Consider the following 20,332-nt stretch of genomic DNA (forward strand, 5'->3'; position numbering starts at 1 on the left):
CATCTCTTTAAATTCTTGTCTTTCTAAACCTTATGAATTCATTGTTTTCTTGATCTTTAAGTAATAAAACAATGTTAGCAATAAAACTCTTTTCTTTCAGTGCTTATTTAGCAAATTATTTATATTTAAAATATACATATATTTGTAATATAATTTAGTAGTAATGACTTTCATCCAATCATTTGACATACTCCTGTTTATCACATCATCATCTAATTGTTTACATTCCTTTATGCAGAAAGACACTGTATTTGGGAGTAGTGACTGACATCTGGCAGATATTCAGTAAATAGTTAAGTGAATGAGTAGATGAATAAATATAAACATTATAAGATATATTCTTATTTGGGTATCTTTGAAGTCCCTGTTTCTTGAGTAAATTCTCCCTATGACACTTGATTTGTTTGGAACTCAAATGGAAACTGGTAGTGTGGGTTTAAAAAACCCATATGAAATAATTCAGGTGAAAGTTTTAGTTTATAAATTTTAAAAAGTTTCTGATTGATGAAGAAAATTGCTGTACTTATCCTTTTTTTCACATAAAATCATAAATAATAGTATATGCTTATCTTGGCTATCTTACTGGATTATTGGATGTATCAAATGAACTCATGTATGAAGGGACACATGACTCAAATATCCTAAAAATTAAAGATATATTATTTCGGAAGTGAAAAAAAGTGACAGTTTTTTCTGAGATACGTATCTTAGACAAATATCCCTCCTAACACTTACTTTCTTGTTCTTTCAGTTTGAGAATCTAGTAGAAAGTGATGAAGTAAGTATTTCCACAATAGTATAAAACCTATATTTGTTCTCATGAGTCATCTCATTAATTCTAAAAGTTGTTTTTGAAATGTTTATTTTATTGTCTTTATTTTAGAATTTTTATCTTTTGATTTTTATTTAGTCTTTTTAGTCCTTTACTATGTCCTTTTACTAATTTATATTAGTATGTAATTCATAATTTTCTCATATATAATGTATATAATGTTGTATATATGATATGTATATAGTTTTATGTATTAGTTTCATATACTCTATATATGTAAGTGTGTGTATATAGACATAAAATATGATTTTAATATTTTATGTAGAAAATATATATTATATAAACATATAAAATATATTTTAAAGCATACTGTAGAACTCCAGGAACTTTAAAAAGAGCTATTTCTAACCTCTTGCCATTAGGTAAGTAAAATTCCTCAACAATCCAGGGTGGATACATTCTTTAACCATAGTTTTCATAGATTTCTCAGGATGGAATTTATACATGTCCATTCTACAATCACTTTCTGACTTTAGTCATTATCTATTTTAACAGTTACTCTTTTTGTTGATTTCTTTGCATTTCATCTCATCTAAAACTGAAATATAAGATGCATTTCAAGTACAGATGTATGAAAATAGGGGGAAAGTATGGTTTAGAATTATGAAATGTAGTGTGTATTTCTGATGCCCTGGTTGTAGTTAGAAGAGTTTTAGTCTATGAGCTAAGTTTCAACTTAACTAAACTAATTGTATGAATTTGTACAAGTTACTTAGCCCCCATTGGGCCTACTCTATACAACTCTAAAATGAGTTCTACTGGAAGAACACTGCAAGCTCTGACCTTTTATCACTTTTGTTTCCTAAGGAAAGAGGAAAACATATCAAACAAATTTAAATTATTCTCTAGCCCAACGTTTCCCACAGTGTGTATGGAAGAATACTTGTCTCAGAATGTAAATTAGCACATTAAAGCTTCTAAGAAGAACTATTAAAGAAACTATTAAGAAAATTATTTAAACCTATTTAACTTAGCCTTTCCCAAATTAATTTGGGTGTAAATCCTTTTTAAAAACAGTAATACATATTTATTATCATCTGGTAGAACACATTTGAAAACTAGCTTGACCTTTTGTTTCCCAGTAAAATTTCTGCCAAATATTTTAATGTTTCCTAGAACCTAGTTTCTTTCCCATTTCAAAGGTTACTTTAATTCCATGTATTTTTTAGAACTAGTATAAGCAAACACTTACTGTAGTATTTTTAAAGTTTCTAAACTTCAGAAGTGCTAAATGTAAGAGCTCTTTCAGTCTTTATTACGGTTCACCCCAGCATCACACTGCTTTTTAAAAGAATATGGTTCCATGGGGTGCCTGGGTAGCTCAGTAGGTTAAAGTCTCTGCCTTTGGCTCAAGTCATGATCCCAGGGTCCTGGCTCTCTGTTCAATGGGGAGCCTGCTTTCTCCTCTCTCTCTGCCTGCCTCTCTGCCTACTTGTGGTCTGTGTCTGTCAAATAAATAAAATCTTTAACAAAAAACAAACAAACAAACAAACAAAAGATTATGGTTCCATGTATTTTCCTAAGGTGTTTTTTGTTTGGTTGAGTTTTTTGTTTGCTTTCATTTTTACTAACCAGTCTTTTCCTCTTTCGTGTCATATTTTGTGTTTGCTTTAATTGAGCATCATCTTGTTTTATAGTGCTATTTCTTATCATTTGGAGTTTTATTCCTGCTGTTACTTGGCCATATATTTTAACTATCACATATGAATAGCTTAAGTGTGTAAGAAAGATACATAAATCCGAATCAGTCTTGAAAGTAGTTATGGTTTACTTTGGAGGAAAAAAAAAAACTATAGGTAATTTCATAACCATGTAAAAAAAAAAGAAAAACAATTAATTCTCATTATTTATGGTAGTTATGTCCTATAAAGTTGCCATAAATGCTGAATTAGTGAATACCAACTGTAACATTACTCTCAGGGGGAATAGAGAGATTCCTGTAAGCTTTTAGTCATATTTTCATAAACCAATCAGTAAATAACCTTGTTTCATGTGTCTGTTTGACAACTTATTTTAATATATATTATTGATTCATTAACTTTGAACTCAAGCCTAGCAGCACTATAAGTCATACCTGAAGTCTGTCTAACACACACATTTTCTCCCTAAGGCTTGCTTCAGCCTCCTTGGGACAAGGAACATTAGACAGCACTTCAACACCACACAGGGGGGTCATTTTAAATAGTGGAATCACCAACAAAAAAGCACAAACATACCAAAAACATGGTCCTCAATAGTCTGTAAAGAGGACAGTATGAGAACTGAAACGAGAAGGCAGAGCATCACCATGTTCTACTTCCACTGGGAATATGTATTTTGGGCAACTCAAAGTTTTTGCTGTTTTGTGGAAGTCTATTCATGATTACAAAAGCACAGGGATTATTAATTTTGATGTTACATAGTTGAATTTGCAAATATGGAATTTATAAATAATGAGGATAACTGTAAATGATGAAGTCATAGAAGATATCTTGTCTAATACTATCCTGACCCCAGAAGTTCATTTGGTATAGAATATATATTAGTTAGAAAAAATTAAGAGGGGTGCTTCGGTGACTCAGTTGGTTAAGCGGCTGCCTTCGGCTCAGGTCATGATCCTAGGGTTCTGGGATCGAGCCCTGCATCAGACTCCCTGCTCAGTGGAGAGCCTGCTTCTCCCTCTGCCTGCTGCTCTGCCTACTTGTGTGCTCTCGTTCTCTCTCTCTCTCTCTCTCTCTCTGTCAAATAAATAAATAAATAAATACATCTTTTATTTAAAAAATTAATTATTTTTTAATTTAAATTTAATTTTAAAAAATTAATTATTGGACATTTCTTAATTTTTTCTTTAAAGATTTTATTTATTATTTTATTATTATTATTATTATTATTTATTTATTTATTTGACAGAGAGAGAGAGAGAGATCACAAGTAGGCAGAGAGGCAAGTAGAGAGACAGGAGGAAACAGGCTCCCTGCTGAGCAGAGAGCCCGATGCGGGGCTTGATCCTAGGACCCTGAGATCATGACCTGAGCCGAAGGCAGAGGCTTTAACCCACTGAGCCACCCAGGCGCCCCCCAATTAATTGTTATATAATTTAGCTAGATATTAAATTTTGCTCTTGAGAAACAGTAAAATTTTAAAGCTTTTTAAGATAGTTTTAATAATAGAATTTATTTACTGTGATAAAAATAAGAAATATTTTGATTAAGTAAAAATTTTGTTGACTTGCCTTATTCAGGAAGTGAAATTTCTTTGTTTAATTTTTGCACAGGGGGAAAGCCCAGGAAGCAGTCATAGGTAAGGCTTTTTATTTTTTAAACAATGTCTGTGTGAACCATGAGAAGCTAAGAATCGAGGCTCTGTGATTTGCTTGTTTTGAGGCATTGAATAGTTTACAATTCAGGACCTTAGTTTTCTCCTTCTATAAGTTTGAGGCAAATAATATCTCAAAGTATTATTTTGAACATTAAGGAATTTAATGTACATAAGTACCTAGTGCTCTCCTATTGAACCTAAGTCATGTATTTTTTAGTTTTAAAAAAATACTATTTAATATAAAGAAATACATTTCCTTGAATTTTTAAAATATTACCCCTCTTTTCCTTCCTCATGACATTCTAAAACTTGTTTTACTAATAGGTTAACTAGAACCTTGATATTCTAATTTATTTAAGCAACCTTTTTAGATTCTTTTGAAATTATATGAGCTACTTGAAAAAGAACCATCTGTCTTTAACTGAAGAGTTCTTCATATCAAGAGAATATTTTCATACACTGTTTCATATTTTGAATGCATATTCTTTACCTTTTTTAGTTTAGCATACATTTATTAGGCAATTAATTATGTGGCACTGCACTAGGCACTGGAATTAAAAAGTCAAACATGCTTCTCTACATTAGAAGAAAGGATATCCTGGTCTGGGAGGTAGTTCATGTAAATGACTAATTTCAACATAAGATGGAAAAAGAGATTAAATAGCAGTTATAAAATATGCAAGGAAAACCTAAAGGAAAGAACATTTGCCCAAAATGTGTGAGAAGAGGTGTGTCCAGGTAGACTTTTTAAAGGAGATGACACTTAGGTTGGTCCTGGAAGTGTTAGCTCATGAGAACTAACCAGTGGAGGAGAGCATTTCAGACAGAAGAAATTGCAAGAACAAAGTGGGTTGAATGAAAAGAGGCACAAGAGAACTTTGTGGAGGGATGGATATGTTTGTATCTTGCTTTGTGTGGCAGTTACACAAGTGTATGCAATTGTCAAAACTTAATGAACTGAACACTTAAAATTTTATTTGTTAAACCTAAAAAAAAAAAAAGCTGTAGGCAGAAAGGGCTAGAGGAACAGAAGTAGGGGACATTAGCTTATACTGGTGGTTAAAACCGTAATTATCAAGTTAACCTACCTGAGATTGAGAACAGGAGGAAGTGAGGTACTTGGAGCATGGAGAGAGAGTAGCAGTCTGAAGATTGAATGAGCAAATACTGTAAGAGGATTCTGAAAACAACCAAGACTAAGTAAGCAAAAAGAAGTACGAGAGTATAGAAAGCCAAGGGAAGTCACAGAGATGACTGGCCAAGAGAAGGAATGGAGAGAATGGCCATCACTGTTGCATCAAACTGAAGTAAGAAGATGAAGACTTAAAAGTGTCTGCTGGGGGCGCTTGGGTGGCTCAGTGGGTTAGGCCTCTGCTTTTGGCTTAGGTCGTGACCTCAGGGTCCTGGGATCAAGCCCTGTATCGGGCTCTCTGCTAGCAGGGAGCCTGCTTCCCCCTCTCTCTCTGCCTACCTCTCTGCCTACTTGTGATCTCTGTCAAATAAATAAATAAATAATCTTAAAAAAAAAAAAAGTGTCTACTGTATTTGGCAACATAGAAACCACCTTTGCTAGAGTTACTGAGGAGGAAAGCAAAGCTAGACTGCCATGAAGTTATGAGAGAATGGGAGGTAAGGACAGAGAGGGTAAGATAAGCATAGTAGTTAAGACCAAGGAGCTAGACTACTTGGATTCAGATCTGAGGTTTGTCACATATTATGTGACTTACTTGGACATAATCTTTCTTCATCTCATTTCCCTCATGTGTATTATCTCTATATCTACCTGATAGTGTTGGTGTGAGGATTAAAATTAGTTAATATGTGTAAAGTGCATGGGAGAGAACTTGACACAATAAGTGCTAGATGTGCTAGCAGTATACATTCAATTTCATGAGTTTTAGCAGAAGTGGGAAGGAGAGAGGGTGTAGCTAAAAATAATTACAGTCAAATGAAGGTTTTCCTCTCTTTTCTCCTTTTTTTCTTTCTTCCCACTTCCCTTCACATGGAAGAGAGGTGAAGACAGGAAGAAAAAGAGTAGGTTAAGATGAAAGAGAGGGGCTAATTGTTAGAGCAATGTCCCAGAGAATTCGGTGGAGTAGGGGAGGAAGGGTGGTATCAGTGGTGAATGAGTCAAGAGTATAAGTGTAGCAGATGACCTTGAATAAGTTAAGGAATGCCACCTCTTCAGAGGATGGAGGGGAAAATAGAGAAGATCAACTTTAGGTAAGAGGAGGAGGAGAAAGAAGTTGAAGGAGTTGCTGGTTGGTGCTCCCCATGTCTCAGAGTGGGATGGAATTGACTTCTAAGAGAAAAGAGTTTGAATGAGGAACTTAGAGTACTTGAAGATTTGAAGTAATTAGCTTAAGATGTGAGAAGGAGTTGACCATGTCTAAGAAAAGGGTTATTGCTAATGTTAGGTTTTCTCTAGCAGCTCTCAGGAGAAAGGGCTAATCATGGAATTGATCCAAGGTCAGAAAGTAAGCTGGGTGAATGAGGTATCATGATAGGAGTGCAAGAAGGTGAGTATGTTGGTAAGAAAGTACTTCAGATTTGCCATGGTGTCCACATTGGTTGTATGTGAAGCATGGCAAAGTAATTAGGATAAGTAGACTGGGAGGAAAGGGAAGGATCAAGGCCCTGGAGTAGTCAGAGCAACTGAGCAGGATAAACAGGAGAGTAGTGTGTATGTGAGTTAAGAGTTCCAGAATGGTAAGAGGGCTATCAGAGCATAGTGTACTGAAGTTTATACTTTATGGTGAACATTTTGGCATATGGTCAGATGGCTGAAGCAGAGCCAAAGTAATAAATGTAGTCCGCATTTCTTAAAAGTGGTTGTAGTCCTGATGATGATCTCTGATGATCTATCATCATCTTGTTCAACGTATATACCAAATTATAGCAAATGTTAGAATGTATACCTTTTTACTCTTAACCATTGAAGTTATAGCATCAAATTGCTTTAGTACTTTTTTGACAATACAATTTCAATATTTTTCTGGTTGATCAGTGTTTTATTTGGACTTGTTCTCTTCAAAAATGTTTTTTCTTTTCTTTCTTTTTTCTCCCTCATTTTTTTCTGTAGGCCTCTTACTGAGGAAGAAATTGTCAACCTAAGAGAGAGGCATTATGATTCTATTGCTGAAAAACAGAAAGATCTTGATATGAAAATTCAAAAAGAGGTAAATAGTATTTTTATGTTGCTTAAGTATATGTTATCATAAGACCTCTGTTTATGTTATGGAGAAACTTTTCACAGTCACTGGATCTATATTTAGATATTATACAGATGAAGATTATTTAAAATTTAAAAAAGATTATTTAAAAATTTTTTAAGATTATTTAAAATTTTAAAAAAAGTTTAGTCTATTATATAGTTTGTTTTATTTCAGTTTAATTTATCAGAAATCATATGCTGCCAAAAATGAAGATAATATGTTCTTTTAAAAACTAATTTCTTAATTCACAAATAGAGACTCTGACAAGATACATGTATTTTTATGTTTAAAAACAACTTTTAAAAAGTCTGTTTAACAATAAATATTTTTAAGTCTTTTTGTTTGTCTTAATTTGTTTATTCTTAGTAAGTGAACCATAAACTATAATCATAAATGTTATACTTACTTTAATGTGTTTATAGGAATGGTCTGTAATTATAGTTTTGCTATTCACTAAATGGAATTAGTCATAGTCTATTATAGATTTAAGAATAATCTTTTAAGTATTAACTAGTGATTTCAGCAGCATTCATTTAAGCAATGCAATAGATGCTAATATTAGGCTAAAGAGAAAAATTGTTGAAATTTTTTTAAGTTTGATATGACATGCAGTGGATTACCACTAAAGCAGTTAGTATGCTTATTATGAATGGCAAGAACTTAAATTTGAAAGTAACTTTTGATTAACTTGATAGAAATAAAATTCAGAACACATGTACATCAATGAGACATGAACTTTGTGAAAGCTTACTTTACTTTGATAGATGGTGATATGATTGGCCTTAGTTTAAAGACCTTGGACTTATGAAAGCCAAACCATTAAACTAGTCAGGGTGATAGGCATTGGAACAGTTGTTGAGAATGAAGATCACTGCATATTCTAAAGGAAGAAACAGTTTTGTATTTCTGCAAATTAAATGCTACTACTTCATAATTCAACTTCTAAAGAGTTCGATAATATGTTTGATAGAATTGGAATTATTTTATAAAAGGAGAAATTGAAATGAGAAATCACAAATTTTGATTCTGTTATGCTTTGTAGAGATCATTTATTTTTTTAATAATTTATTTTTAATTTTACAAACAAACATTTTGTTTTTAGAGCAGTTAGACAGGTTCTGATTTTTGTTAATCCTTATTGTTTTGTTCATGTACAGTTAGCCTTACAAGAAGAGAAGTTAAGACTAGAAGAAGAAGCTTTATACGCTGCACAGCGTGAAGCAGCCAGGGCAGCAAAGCAGCGAAAGCTCTTGGAGGTGAGGGGAAAAGACCCCAACATATATTAGGGCTGCTTTTCTCCTGATTTTCTCTGACAAATCCTAGTTGAGATTCTTTCCCCATCCTAGAATCAAGGGCTTCTTGTTGAACAATGAATGTATTTATGTATATATTCTTAGGAATTTTAAAGACAAATTAGCTTGTATTTAAAAACTAGAAATAACATCAAAGTATGTGCTTGATATTGAATGTTGTTTCGCTTTAAATTAGCAGAAGCTAATTCTTGTTTATCCCAAAGATGAAATGTAGTTTTCCAAAATCCAGTATTCTTCTGGAAAAATAAATATACTCTTAGGTGGAAACATTGTAAAACTACTCTTTAAACATAATTTCTGCAGCATTTTTTAGTTTATTTTTGTGAGTATTTTTTTTAAACAATTCCTTGAACTACTGCAATTTCTTATACTTCTTTGAATCTGGTAAGCTGGGCAATTTGTTTCTTTTTCAAATATCGTATATTTTTCGTCTTTATTCTTGTGTCTTTGGGAGATTTGGGGTTTGAGTCTTAAGAAATCTTTGGCATATTATCAGAGAAAGCAACAGATTTATTATATCTCACCATGCTACATGCTAATACGGCATTACTATAATGCTAGACCATTATTAATAACAGACACTTACGGTATTACTGTTTTACTTAGTTTACATGTTTTACTTTGTTTAATACTCACAACAATCCTAGCAGGTGACATTTTCAATCCTCATTTTATAGATGGGGAAGCCAAAGGACAGAGATGTTAAATAACTTGCTTAATAAAATCCTAGTTAATAAATGGTAGAGCCAGCATTCAAGTACAACAGTGTTTAGCCAGTTATTCTGCTTAGTATCTTCCTCCATATCTTGCCTATGTGAACTCTCTACTGTAACATTAACTGAAGTAGTACAAAGATCATGTCACATTATAATTATTGTAGCTTAGAGAAACTGAAAAATCATGTCATACTGCTATGAGTTTATATGTGACCTGCGCCTTTTTTCTCCCTCTCATTCTGCCCCTGCTCCCCTGTCATTTTGATTAATCTGTTTCAGCAGACTAATTAGATTATATGGGAGCGTGGGGGGGGTTGTTTTTTTAGTAAGTTCTAACTAGTTACTAGTTAGAAAAGTTTAAAAATTAACTCACCTTCTAAGAAATAAAAATATTTTTCTGGCTGTAATTTGTATAACTCTTTTTACTATAATAAATTCTCTACTGCTCACCTTTTAAAGACAAAAGCCTTCCATATGCAGAATCTATTTGGGTCCTCTGAGTTTTTCCCGAGTTCTCTGAGTTTTTTCTTCCCTGATTAAATACTGATGCAGGAACATATAGCAGTCTGTACAACATCCATTGGCACAGAAAAGATACACAGATATATGCAAGTTCATCTGATTTTCACAATAGCTCTGTGAGTTTGCTCGGGCAGTAGTATAGCCATCCATAATTTACAGATGAAAAAAAAAAAAACAGAAAGTGAAGTACATGCCACGGGCACATAGCTAATAACTGTCAGAGCCTTAACTATCTGACAGGTCTTCTAAATCCTTTGTTTTTATTATTTCTGAGTCAGCTTAGCCAGGTCTTGTAGATCTTTAGTTCTTTTGCTACTTATTTCAGCCAAAATAGAACTTCATCTACTGTTTGAACTATTTTTTTTCTTACCATTCATCCTTCCAGTTATTAGAAGTTCTTAGGGGTAAGAAGAATGTTCAATACACCAATGTATATCTGTTTAAAAGTTAGTTTTTAATAACATTATGAATATTCTGACCCTTAATGATTATACACTGAAAGATCAGGAGAAATTGCAACCATAAATAAGAGGATATAGAAATGAACAGTGATACATTTAAGGAAAAAGACTTAAGTAGAATAACTTTCAAAGTTTTTTTTAGGAACTAGAAAAAATATCTTTTGGTGTTGCATGAATGATTTTTTAAAGTATAATTTTGCAATGGAGAGTGATTTTGTATTGCATTATGTTTCCAAAGCAAGAAAGGCAGAGAGTTGTGCAGCGATACCATCCTTCAAACAATGGAGAATATCAGAGGTAAATAGTGAAACATACTACTTCCCTTTGTGGTAGAAAATGTAATTTCCAAAGAGACTACAGTTCAGCTCTGGGTGTTTGTATACATATTATGTTTGTGTGTTCCCTAAAAAACATAGACACTATCTTGTAAGAATACTGAGAACATTTGCTTTCTTTACATTGGAAAGTGATCATTATTTAATTGAATTGATTTCATTGCATTTTTAAGAGTGCTCATATCTTCCAGTTGAAAATGATGCAGTAATACATTGAATGCTTTTGGATAAATTGCTTATCTCTTGCCTTGCTTGTGTTTTCCTTAGCACATCTCTCTTTTTTATAAACATCTCTCTCTATTTATAAACAATAAAGTTTATATGTGATCGTTTTTTAGAAGACACATTCCAGAGTCATATTTTCCACTCATTCAAAGAACCTTGTTCATGATTCATTATTATAAATTATGAAGATGGGCTTACTACTAAACATTGACTTCAGTGTTAACCAAAATCTTAACATTTTCAATTTACTGCTAGCATTAAGAAAATTAAGACCCATTTTCATTAGGTTACTCTAATTGTATAATAATTATAAATTTGTGTGGGATAGACCTTCAGACTAAAATGCCATAAATTAACTTAAGCATGCATTATGTTGCATCTATTACGAATATATTTCTTTTACTTTACTTACAGTTCAGGACCAGAAGATGACTTTGAATCTTGTTTGAGAAATATAAAGTCACAGTATGAAGTTTTTCGAAGTAGTAGTAAGTCTTTTAAAATATATGCATACTTTTTTACTTCATGCCACTGTAAACAGATAATTGGAGATCTTGGCTCTGTTTCGATAGAACTTTCTGACCTCTAAATTTGTATTTTCCAGATAGGTCAGTTAACTAGTCCTTAATATACAATTTTATCTTTCCTTTTTATTTTTCATTTTATTTATTTTTTTTTAAATTAGGCGCCACGCCCAGGCGTGGAGCACAACAGGGGGCCTAAATTTGTGACCCCAAGATCAAGACCTGAGCTGAGATCAAGAATTGGATGCTCAACCGACCAAGCCACCCAATCACCCCCTATCTTTCCTTTTTAAAAAGGAGTTGGAGCAAAGAAAAATCTCAGGCTATTACTGTAGATCTGGATGGAGAATCAAACACTCATTTTTCCATTTCTACTGTGGTGCTACCTCTCTGCCTCCCAGAAAAAGGGAAGGTGGGAAGAAGTAGTACAAAAGTATACTTATTTTACTTACTACAAATTGAGTTATAAGATCGAAGTGTTTTTCTCTAAGTTTCAAAAGTCAGAACTCCTGTACTTCCAATAATGGAAGCATAGTAGTGTTTCATTTTGAAAACAGACTTCTTTCGTTTTTATTTTTTCATTTATTTTTTGTTCCTCTTTGTAATTGACTGTTACCTAGAGTTCATTGTATTGGAAAAGTTTATAATTCATTTAAATTTGCATGTTTATCATGCTGTATGGCAAAAAAAGAAAAGAAAAGAAAAAAAGGGAAAAAAGCACTATGTTCCTAACAAAAACTTACCAGTGTGATGATTTCAATAATTGTTTCTTAAGATATTAAAAGGAATAATAATAATATATATTATTATATATTAATATATACTTGGTATATATTAATATATATTATAAATTATATCATTATAATAATATAGATAATATTACAGAATAAATGGTTGTGATAAAAGAGTACAAATGACCACATTTGTGGTATAGTATAATGACCACATTATATTTGGTGTATATCCTAGGACTCTCATCAGATGCCACAGTTCTGACACCAAATACAGAAAGCAGTTGTGATTTAATGACCAAAACTAAATCAAGTGGAAATGATGACAGCACATCCCTTGATCTAGAGTGGGAAGATGAAGAAGGTATTTTATATTCACAGTTTTACCTTAAATTTTAATCCATGTTAGCCTATAGAAATCTACTTGGTATTTTACTTTATATTGAAGGGAGTGCAAGGCCTTAAAAAATCGGTATAAAAATTTCTTGGTCTCTTACCTTATTAGTGATTATCATTTGTTGATAAATGGTTTAGAAAATAGTGTAATTCTTAGTGTTTCTTGAGCTTTTAAAAATAAATGTTAATTTTTCACTTTAATATTTCTGTAATCCACCCATTTTATATTACTCAGTAAGAAGAATTACTGCCCCCTTGTGGTCAACCTAAAGCCAAAACTTATTATCTTTTGGTTCATTATAAATTTAGCCATTTGTTAGGAGTTTTTTGTGTAGTACAACAGCTTTAATATGAACATAGGTTTTAATTTTAGCTGGTATGTTTTCCTAGCTGTAGTATTTTAGGTAGATTTCTTATTCTCTTTAAGCTGCAGTTTGTTCATCATAAAAAGGGAATAATAAGCTTACTTTAAAGGATGATTATTCACCATTGTATACCCAGGGTCTAAAAATGCCTGGCACATAATAAGCAGTTAGTAAATATTGAACAAATAAACATATGAATGTTGTGAGGATGAAATGAAACTTACATAAAACACCTGTACAGGTATGGCAGATAGCAAGGCCTCTAATGTGGATTTTTTTTTTAAGATTTTATTTATTTATTTGACACAGAGGGAGATCACAAGTAGGTGGAGAGGCAGGCAGAGAGAGAGGGAGAAGCAGGCTCCCTGCTGAGCAGAGAGCCCGATGGGGGGCTTGATCCCAGGACCTTGAGATCATGACCTGAGCCGAAGGCAGAGGCTTAACCCACTGAGCCACCCAGGCACCCCTCAAATGTGGATTTTTTTTTTTAAGGCCATTTCACTGAATAAGGCTCAAGTTTTCATTTTCATTTTAAGAACTATGTAATCCATGATAATGAAGAACCTATTACAGAATGTAGGACTTTAAGAAGAATAGTAAGCATGAAATATTTCATAGAATTTTGGGATGGAATACCTTAGTCCTCTAATTGAGCCATTTTTTTTTTTATCATAAAGAAACAGAGATACAGAAAGCTTGAATAACTTTACCAAAGATTGCATTAACTTAATTAAGTCTTCTTCTCAGCCAAACAGTGTTACCACAATGCTGTACTTATGTTATTTCCTATCTGGATCCCAATTAGCAGACTTTAATAAAATATATTTTTATTGTAGTATCTTGTTCAGTGTGATCTAAAGCCTTTTAGATATTTTAATTCCTGATTCTGTCATCCAGACTATCCGTATGCTAATTAGATTTGTAGATAACATGACTTTCAAGGTTATTATTCAAGTCATTAACACAGTTATTAAACCAGACTATGTAGAAGACAGAGCCCACCAGAAACCTTCCCATAACATAAGGCCTCCATAGGACTGACTCTTTAAGTAAATTTACAAATCAAGTCTGATTATTAAACAAAAACTACATTATTAAACCGTAATGTCTTTTAATATAGCCTTTAAAATTTTCACTGAGATTTCTAATAACTCCTTCCAAATAACAGGAATGAATCGCATGCTTCCAATGAGAGAACGTTCCAGAACAGAGGAAGACATTCTCCGAGCAGCACTTAAGTATAGCAGCAAGAAGACTGGAAGTAATCCTACATCAGCCTCTGATGATTCCAATGGCCTGGAGTGGGAGAATGACTTTGTTAGTGCTGAAATGGATGATAATGGCAATTCCGAGTATTCTGGATTTGTAAATCCTGTATTAGAACTGTCTGATTCTGGCATAAAGCAGTCTGATGCAGATCAACAGAAACGATAGGGTAAAATTGTATGACCCTATTTATCAGTTGTGACCAAATGTTAAAAACCAACTAGAATGTATCAGTGGTTGTGCTGAGCCTTTTTGTAAGAGGGAGATAAGAAAACATGTTTTAAATGCTTATTAGAAAGGAATAGGAATGATAGGCTATATCTGAGTTGCTTCAGAATTAAGTGCAATTTCATCATCTGCCTTCTGCTTTTCAAAAACAATGTAATGGTTCTGTCATGTTATCAGTTAAATTTATTTTAACTCTTCTTTATAGCATTTATGTTTACTATTTGTAGATTTTCACTTTTAAAAATAGTTTTATTAGTTTTACTTTGAATGCTTTCTTAAGCCTATTTCAGTAGTTAACTGTGAAAATATTAAGGCATTTTGTGTTAATTCTCAGCAGATGTGAAGGGAGCATGAGGAGGGACTGCCAGATCAGATTTATAAGTGTTCCCTTTTCCAACATTATTTATTCCTGTGACTTATTTAAATTTTATTATCTAATAGTAAGCACAATTGAGTTGATGACCCTAAAGAATGCTGAAATATCAGTTTTTTTCTACACTTAACTGCATATCCTAGTATAATAATGTTGATTCAGTCTGAACAAAGGATATGAGATGTTCAAATAGGCTTTTAGAGTTCAGACACTTGAAGCAAGTATTCAAAAGTAATATTTAAGAAAATATATATATTTAGGTTTTCACTTCCTTTTACATGCTGCCACTATAAATGAATATTGACTTTAAGTTAATTGATATATTAAATTTCTAGGTGTCATTTTTTTAAATTCTATATTTCCAATGAATGGTCTTAGAAAGATTTTACACAGAACATATTCTCTGTGCATGATTTATAAGAAAGGAAAACCTAAAAAGGCAATACGGGTATTTCAAAATAAAATCCTTTCTGGTGTGAAAGGATTCATTGATTTTATTAAGCTTTCCTTTGCCTTGTAATACAAGGTACTTTAATGGGATGGAACTAAGCATATCAGTATAAATAACTGCATTTGTGATATACAGTGAACTCTTCTTTTCCCTAAAGCTTGTGTCTCACTTTGAAAGGCCAGGGCTATAAAGCACTCCCTAATTGCTTGTCTTAATTTTGCTGAGGATCGAATATGATTTTAGTAAGCAAACTCTTTTCTGATTTTTCCTTGGTGTTTTTTTTTCTTTTTTTCTTGCAGCGATGACAGTGCATGTTCTCAAAAATATAGGAAGGTCCAGATATAAATAGTAACTTAAAGTTCTTGCTGTACTTAAAAAAAAAATCATGTGGCCCTTTCAATATTTGAACTGCTAGGCAATGACATCTATAGTTTCATCTTCTTTTTATCTCATAGAAATAAATATGATGCTTTAAATATGTAAATATATTAGGTAATGCTATTATTTATGACTATCTTAACATAATTTAAGTTGTAGCTTTGTCACTGGAAATATTTTAAAGGTAATCTATATTCACATTGCCTGTGTTATGCTTTTTAAAGTTTGTATACATCAGATGTATATTTTTGGTTTGGCATAAGCTACTATTGTAATTTTTCTTGGCATTTTGTTCATAAAAAATTTTTTGAAGGAATGGTAACTTCTCAAGGATTGTGAATAAACACATTTTTACATTTAAAAATAATAAATTATTTGATCATTACTAGTTTTAGTCTATAAACATAACCATAATTATGTCTCCTTAGGTATAATTACTTTATTAAATCTGCTGTGAAGACAAAAAGGAGTGAGTTAGGAAAGCAGGATGGAACTAAATTTGAAAATGTTTGTGTTTTAACTGCTAAGAAAACATTAATTTTCTTGTCTTATATATTTATAAAAAAGACTGGAAATAACTTTTTTTTATTCAGCAGATACTTGAGAATCTACTGAGTCTGATAGCTTGTTAGGGACAGAGTAGTAAAAAGACAGTGCCCAAGCTCTCGCCTACATTCTGATGAGAGAGACAAGGCAATAACGAGTAAACATGTAAATAAGAAAACAACAGATCACAATTAGAAAATATACGAGATGATAGGATGCAGGATAGCTGGGGACCAGGTGACTGCTTTGATAGTTCAAGAAAGTCTTCTCTGAGATGATATTTGAGCTGAGACCTAACTGTTGAGCAGGAACCAGCCAAGTAAAAAGCCTGCATATAAAAAGCATGTTTATAAAACTCCTGAGGTATAGGAGAACGTTTGGTATGTTCTGAGAATAAAAAGATCATGGGGACTGAAGCATCATGAGGTAGAATAATATATGATATTGGAGGGGTGTTTAAGGGCCAGATCGTGTAATGTTTTGTAGACTATGGTTAACAGTTAATTTTATTTGATGTATAAAGCCACTGACTTTCTGTAAGCCAGAGTGGACTGTGATCCAATTTGCATTTTTTAAAAATTTAAAAATTTAAATTAAAAAAAAATTTAAAAATTCCTCTAGCTGCTGTGTAGAGAATCGGTTATAAGAGGACAAGAGTGTATGTGCGATACTTGCCATGAGACATGAAGTGACTTGGGTTGATAATTGTGATAGGAATGCAGAGCTGACAAACTTCAGAGGTAGAGTTAATAAGATTTTCTGATGGGCTAGCTGGGGGGGCAAAAGTAGAGCTGGAACCCGAGAGAATCCAAGAGAACTGTAGGATAATGCATCTAGCATGGTGCTCTGGCGACCTTGCTCACCGCACATCTATATAGCAACACTCAACCACACTCCTACTGAAATCTTGACAAAGCCCTGTGATCCTCCCCAGAACATGGCAAGATAGGCAGTCTTCTGGATGAGACAAAGCCATTTATCATCTGCTCCCCTATCTTGCAGAAGGCTGCCATGAGGCAACTTCTCATTTCACTCCCTGGTTCTAGTGAAGCAGAGATTTCCGCTTCACTCCCCTTCACTACAGATGTAGGCTAATAGGCTGGAGTTTAGAGTTGGCTCTTCAACAACAGAGCTGTCCTCCATTTAGGTGTCATTTGGCCTCCCTGGTCCAATGTCCAGGGGATAGCCCTAGGGTCCAGGGATGTGGAACACTGACTTCATGCTGACCTTGCTTTTGCTATCTGTGGAAGTAATTAAGTCTATTTGAGCTTATTGTCTCCCTGCTGGTTAAATCTGGAAATACGACAGCCAACCTAGCAGCTACAACTACACTTCACAATAACTTTGGTTTCCAACTTGACAAATGTAGTGGGAGGAACAGATTTAGGAAGGTGAAGGAAATTAAGAGTTCTGTTTTGGAAGTTAAATTTGAGGTGTTTATGAGGAATTTATATCAAGACATCAAGAAGGTGATGGGATGCATATGTCTGTCGTTCAGAGAACAGGTCGAGGTACAAGTTTAGAAGTCATTAATAAGTAAATGGTATTTTAAGTCATACTAGGTAAGATCACCCTGGTGCAGCATATAGGCAGAGCAGCCCAACTAAGTGTTGATATTTAGAGGTCAGGGGTAGAGAAACTGGCAAAAGAAGCAGATTTAAGATGGATGCAGGAAACCAAAGAATGTGTATCACAGGAAATACTGGTGGCCATGTGCCACCACGTGGAGCGATGTATGGAGATTTGGAGCCAATACGCATTGAGAGGCAGAGCTAGAGCCATCTTAATCCCCAGTCACAGCCTCTGCCTGAGGCCTATGGCACTCCTTCCTTAGAGTAAGCAGTCTGAGAACAGTTCTTTCCCTTCTCCATAATGAGTTTCAAAGAACATGGTTACAGAATTAAACTTTGACTTTATTATATGCATGAATGTTGTTAAAATTTCAAATTCATGGAATTTAAAAATGCATGGTACATAAAAGTCAATGTTTGGTAAGAAAACTGAAAAAGAATCCTAAACATAGCAATGGTTCATTAGAATGTCCAAAATACTGGTTTTAGATACTGAATATATACAAGGAGAACTCTATTTTTGGGAATAAACACTATTATTCTATAGAAAGGAAATCATAGAAAAGATTATTGCTCAGATAGGGCTTCCTATACTAAAACCACAATGATGCACTGACAGTTCTCCAAAACACATTACGCTAGTACTCTAGTACTGCAGGTACCAACAGGCTACACCACCAGTAACAACATGCCCACAGCCTTGACCTTGAAAAACGGCTACTTGTGAAATAATATGACCAAACCAAGAGACTGTTCCTTACAGAACAGAACATAGGACTAAAAGCAAGCATAAAAAGAAAACAATCCTACTGAGAAAACTATCCCTTCATCACCACGGATACTTCTTGTACATTAACCCTCACAGATGTACACTTAAATATGCTTAATAATTCTTAATAATACACAGTAATTCCAAAATACATCTAGGAATGTAACAAATGACTAAACTGATGACTAATACAATTTAAAGACTTCAAAACGATAATAAGAGATGCCAAATTTGACAACAGATGACAGTAATATACTAATAAACTGTGAAGTATCCATAAAATGTCTACAGATTTCTTCATCCTTCATGATTCTCCTCTCAGCCCTCCGTGTTCACAATTCATTTTCATCCATTTCTGTAGGAGAAGTGTTTTGGGTGGAATAGGATGAGTAATAACCATACTCAGGTATGGGCTTCTGGAGCGGCCAGTTGTTTTCTTGCAAGAGTGATCTTGGAGACAAAATAAATTGAGTCTCAAAAAACTCTAATGACTCTCCATCTTCCTTCTCTATCAGGAACTGATAGTCACCAAATCTGACCATGCACTTGTAAGGCAGGTCTATTTTATTTAGGTAGCACAGCTCCTTGTTGTCCACAAGCAGACTGGTCTTCTTACTCATGTTTTTAATTTCAAAAGAGAGAACTGAACTATCAAACTTTTTAAACAGCTGCAGAGAAAACTGAACTCGGGAAACCTGTTTGTCCTGAAAGGTATAATGACAGATGTTGGAATTTCGGCCAAATTTCACCACTTCGCTGGAAGGAAGTTTTTCTCGGTTATAAAACCTTATTGATTGGAATACTCCACTTTGCTGCTGGCCAGGATGGTAAACAGTTATCTGGAGACAAGTCACTGTCTCTTCTGTATCAGCATCTTCGAAATTGGACATGATGCGTCTTGGAATATGACTTGCCTGCAAGAATCAAACCAGCTTGTTAGTACACTCCCATTTTTTAGGCACTGAAATCTTTAATTCTAATATTTTGATGAAAATCTGATAGGGATTTATTTAGACTTTAAGAAAATAATACATAGACTATGGTGAGTGCTGTGAAGTATGTAAACCTGGCAATTCACAGACCTGTACCCCTGGGACTAATAATACATTATATGTTTATAAAAAAAATTAAAAAATTAAAAAAATAAACTATGCTAAAAAGAAAAGATCATACATAGAATACTCAATTAACTAGCACATATGTAAAATTTTATACCAAGTCCCATGAGATCTGGTATATTACTTTTTTTTTTTAAGATTTTATTTATTTATTTGAGAGAGAGAGAGAGAATGAGAGTAAGAGAGAGAGAGAGCATGAGAAGGGGAAGGGTCAGAGGGAGAAGCAGACTCCCTGCTGAGCAGGGATCCTGATGTGGGAATCGATCCCAGGACTCCAGGATCATGACCTGAGCCGAAGGCAGTCGCTTAACCAACTGAGCCACCCAGGCACCCTATTACTTTATCTATCTCTTTTTTCACTTCCAGTTTGACAACAGACCATACACACAATCTAGACAATAACAAGGAACACTTGTTAATAATCAAGTGATTTGATAGGGGCATAAAGAAACTTCAGTTCCATTCTCATTTAAATATAGTGACTTGGCCCATAGAAAATATGACAGCTATATTTTAAAAATCAGGAATAAATAATCCCCTTGGTTTGAATGCCCTCAGAGGATATACACATAAAGAAAACCTACAGTTTATTAATTAAATTGGAATTAGATGTTATGAATTATAAAACCTGATTAAAGAAATTTAAAAATTATAAACAATTGCAACATTTGTTATTTACATACTCATATTTCTAGCAGGT

At 33.5% G+C, this 20,332-nt stretch overlaps 2 protein-coding genes across 2 annotated transcripts in view; one reads left to right on the plus strand and one right to left on the minus strand.

Moving 5' to 3' along the window:
• Positions 1–16,006, plus strand: part of AP1AR (adaptor related protein complex 1 associated regulatory protein) — a 39,450-nt gene extending 23,444 nt beyond the window's left edge. The window contains exons 3-10 of the mRNA XM_080796634.1: positions 752–778; positions 4,086–4,111; positions 7,212–7,308; positions 8,502–8,600; positions 10,595–10,653; positions 11,331–11,404; positions 12,410–12,535; positions 14,101–16,006. Coding sequence (XP_080652760.1) covers positions 752–778; positions 4,086–4,111; positions 7,212–7,308; positions 8,502–8,600; positions 10,595–10,653; positions 11,331–11,404; positions 12,410–12,535; positions 14,101–14,366 — 774 coding nt within the window. The 3' untranslated portion in view covers positions 14,367–16,006. The remainder of the gene's footprint in view (positions 1–751; positions 779–4,085; positions 4,112–7,211; positions 7,309–8,501; positions 8,601–10,594; positions 10,654–11,330; positions 11,405–12,409; positions 12,536–14,100) is intronic.
• A 2,068-nt stretch (positions 16,007–18,074) lies between these two features.
• TIFA (TRAF interacting protein with forkhead associated domain) lies at positions 18,075–19,404 on the minus strand (the record flags this gene model as incomplete). The annotated part of the gene is made up of 1 exon (XM_080797297.1): positions 18,075–19,404. The coding sequence occupies one exon, from the start codon at positions 19,402–19,404 to the stop codon at positions 18,847–18,849; it is 558 nt and encodes a 185-aa protein (XP_080653423.1). The 3' UTR covers positions 18,075–18,846.
• Between the last annotated feature and the right edge of the window lie 928 nt (positions 19,405–20,332).

The sequence above is a fragment of the Martes martes genome, assembly GCF_963455335.1.
Source record: "Martes martes genome assembly, chromosome: 2".
In the NCBI taxonomy this organism is placed as follows: domain Eukaryota; kingdom Metazoa; phylum Chordata; class Mammalia; order Carnivora; family Mustelidae; genus Martes; species Martes martes.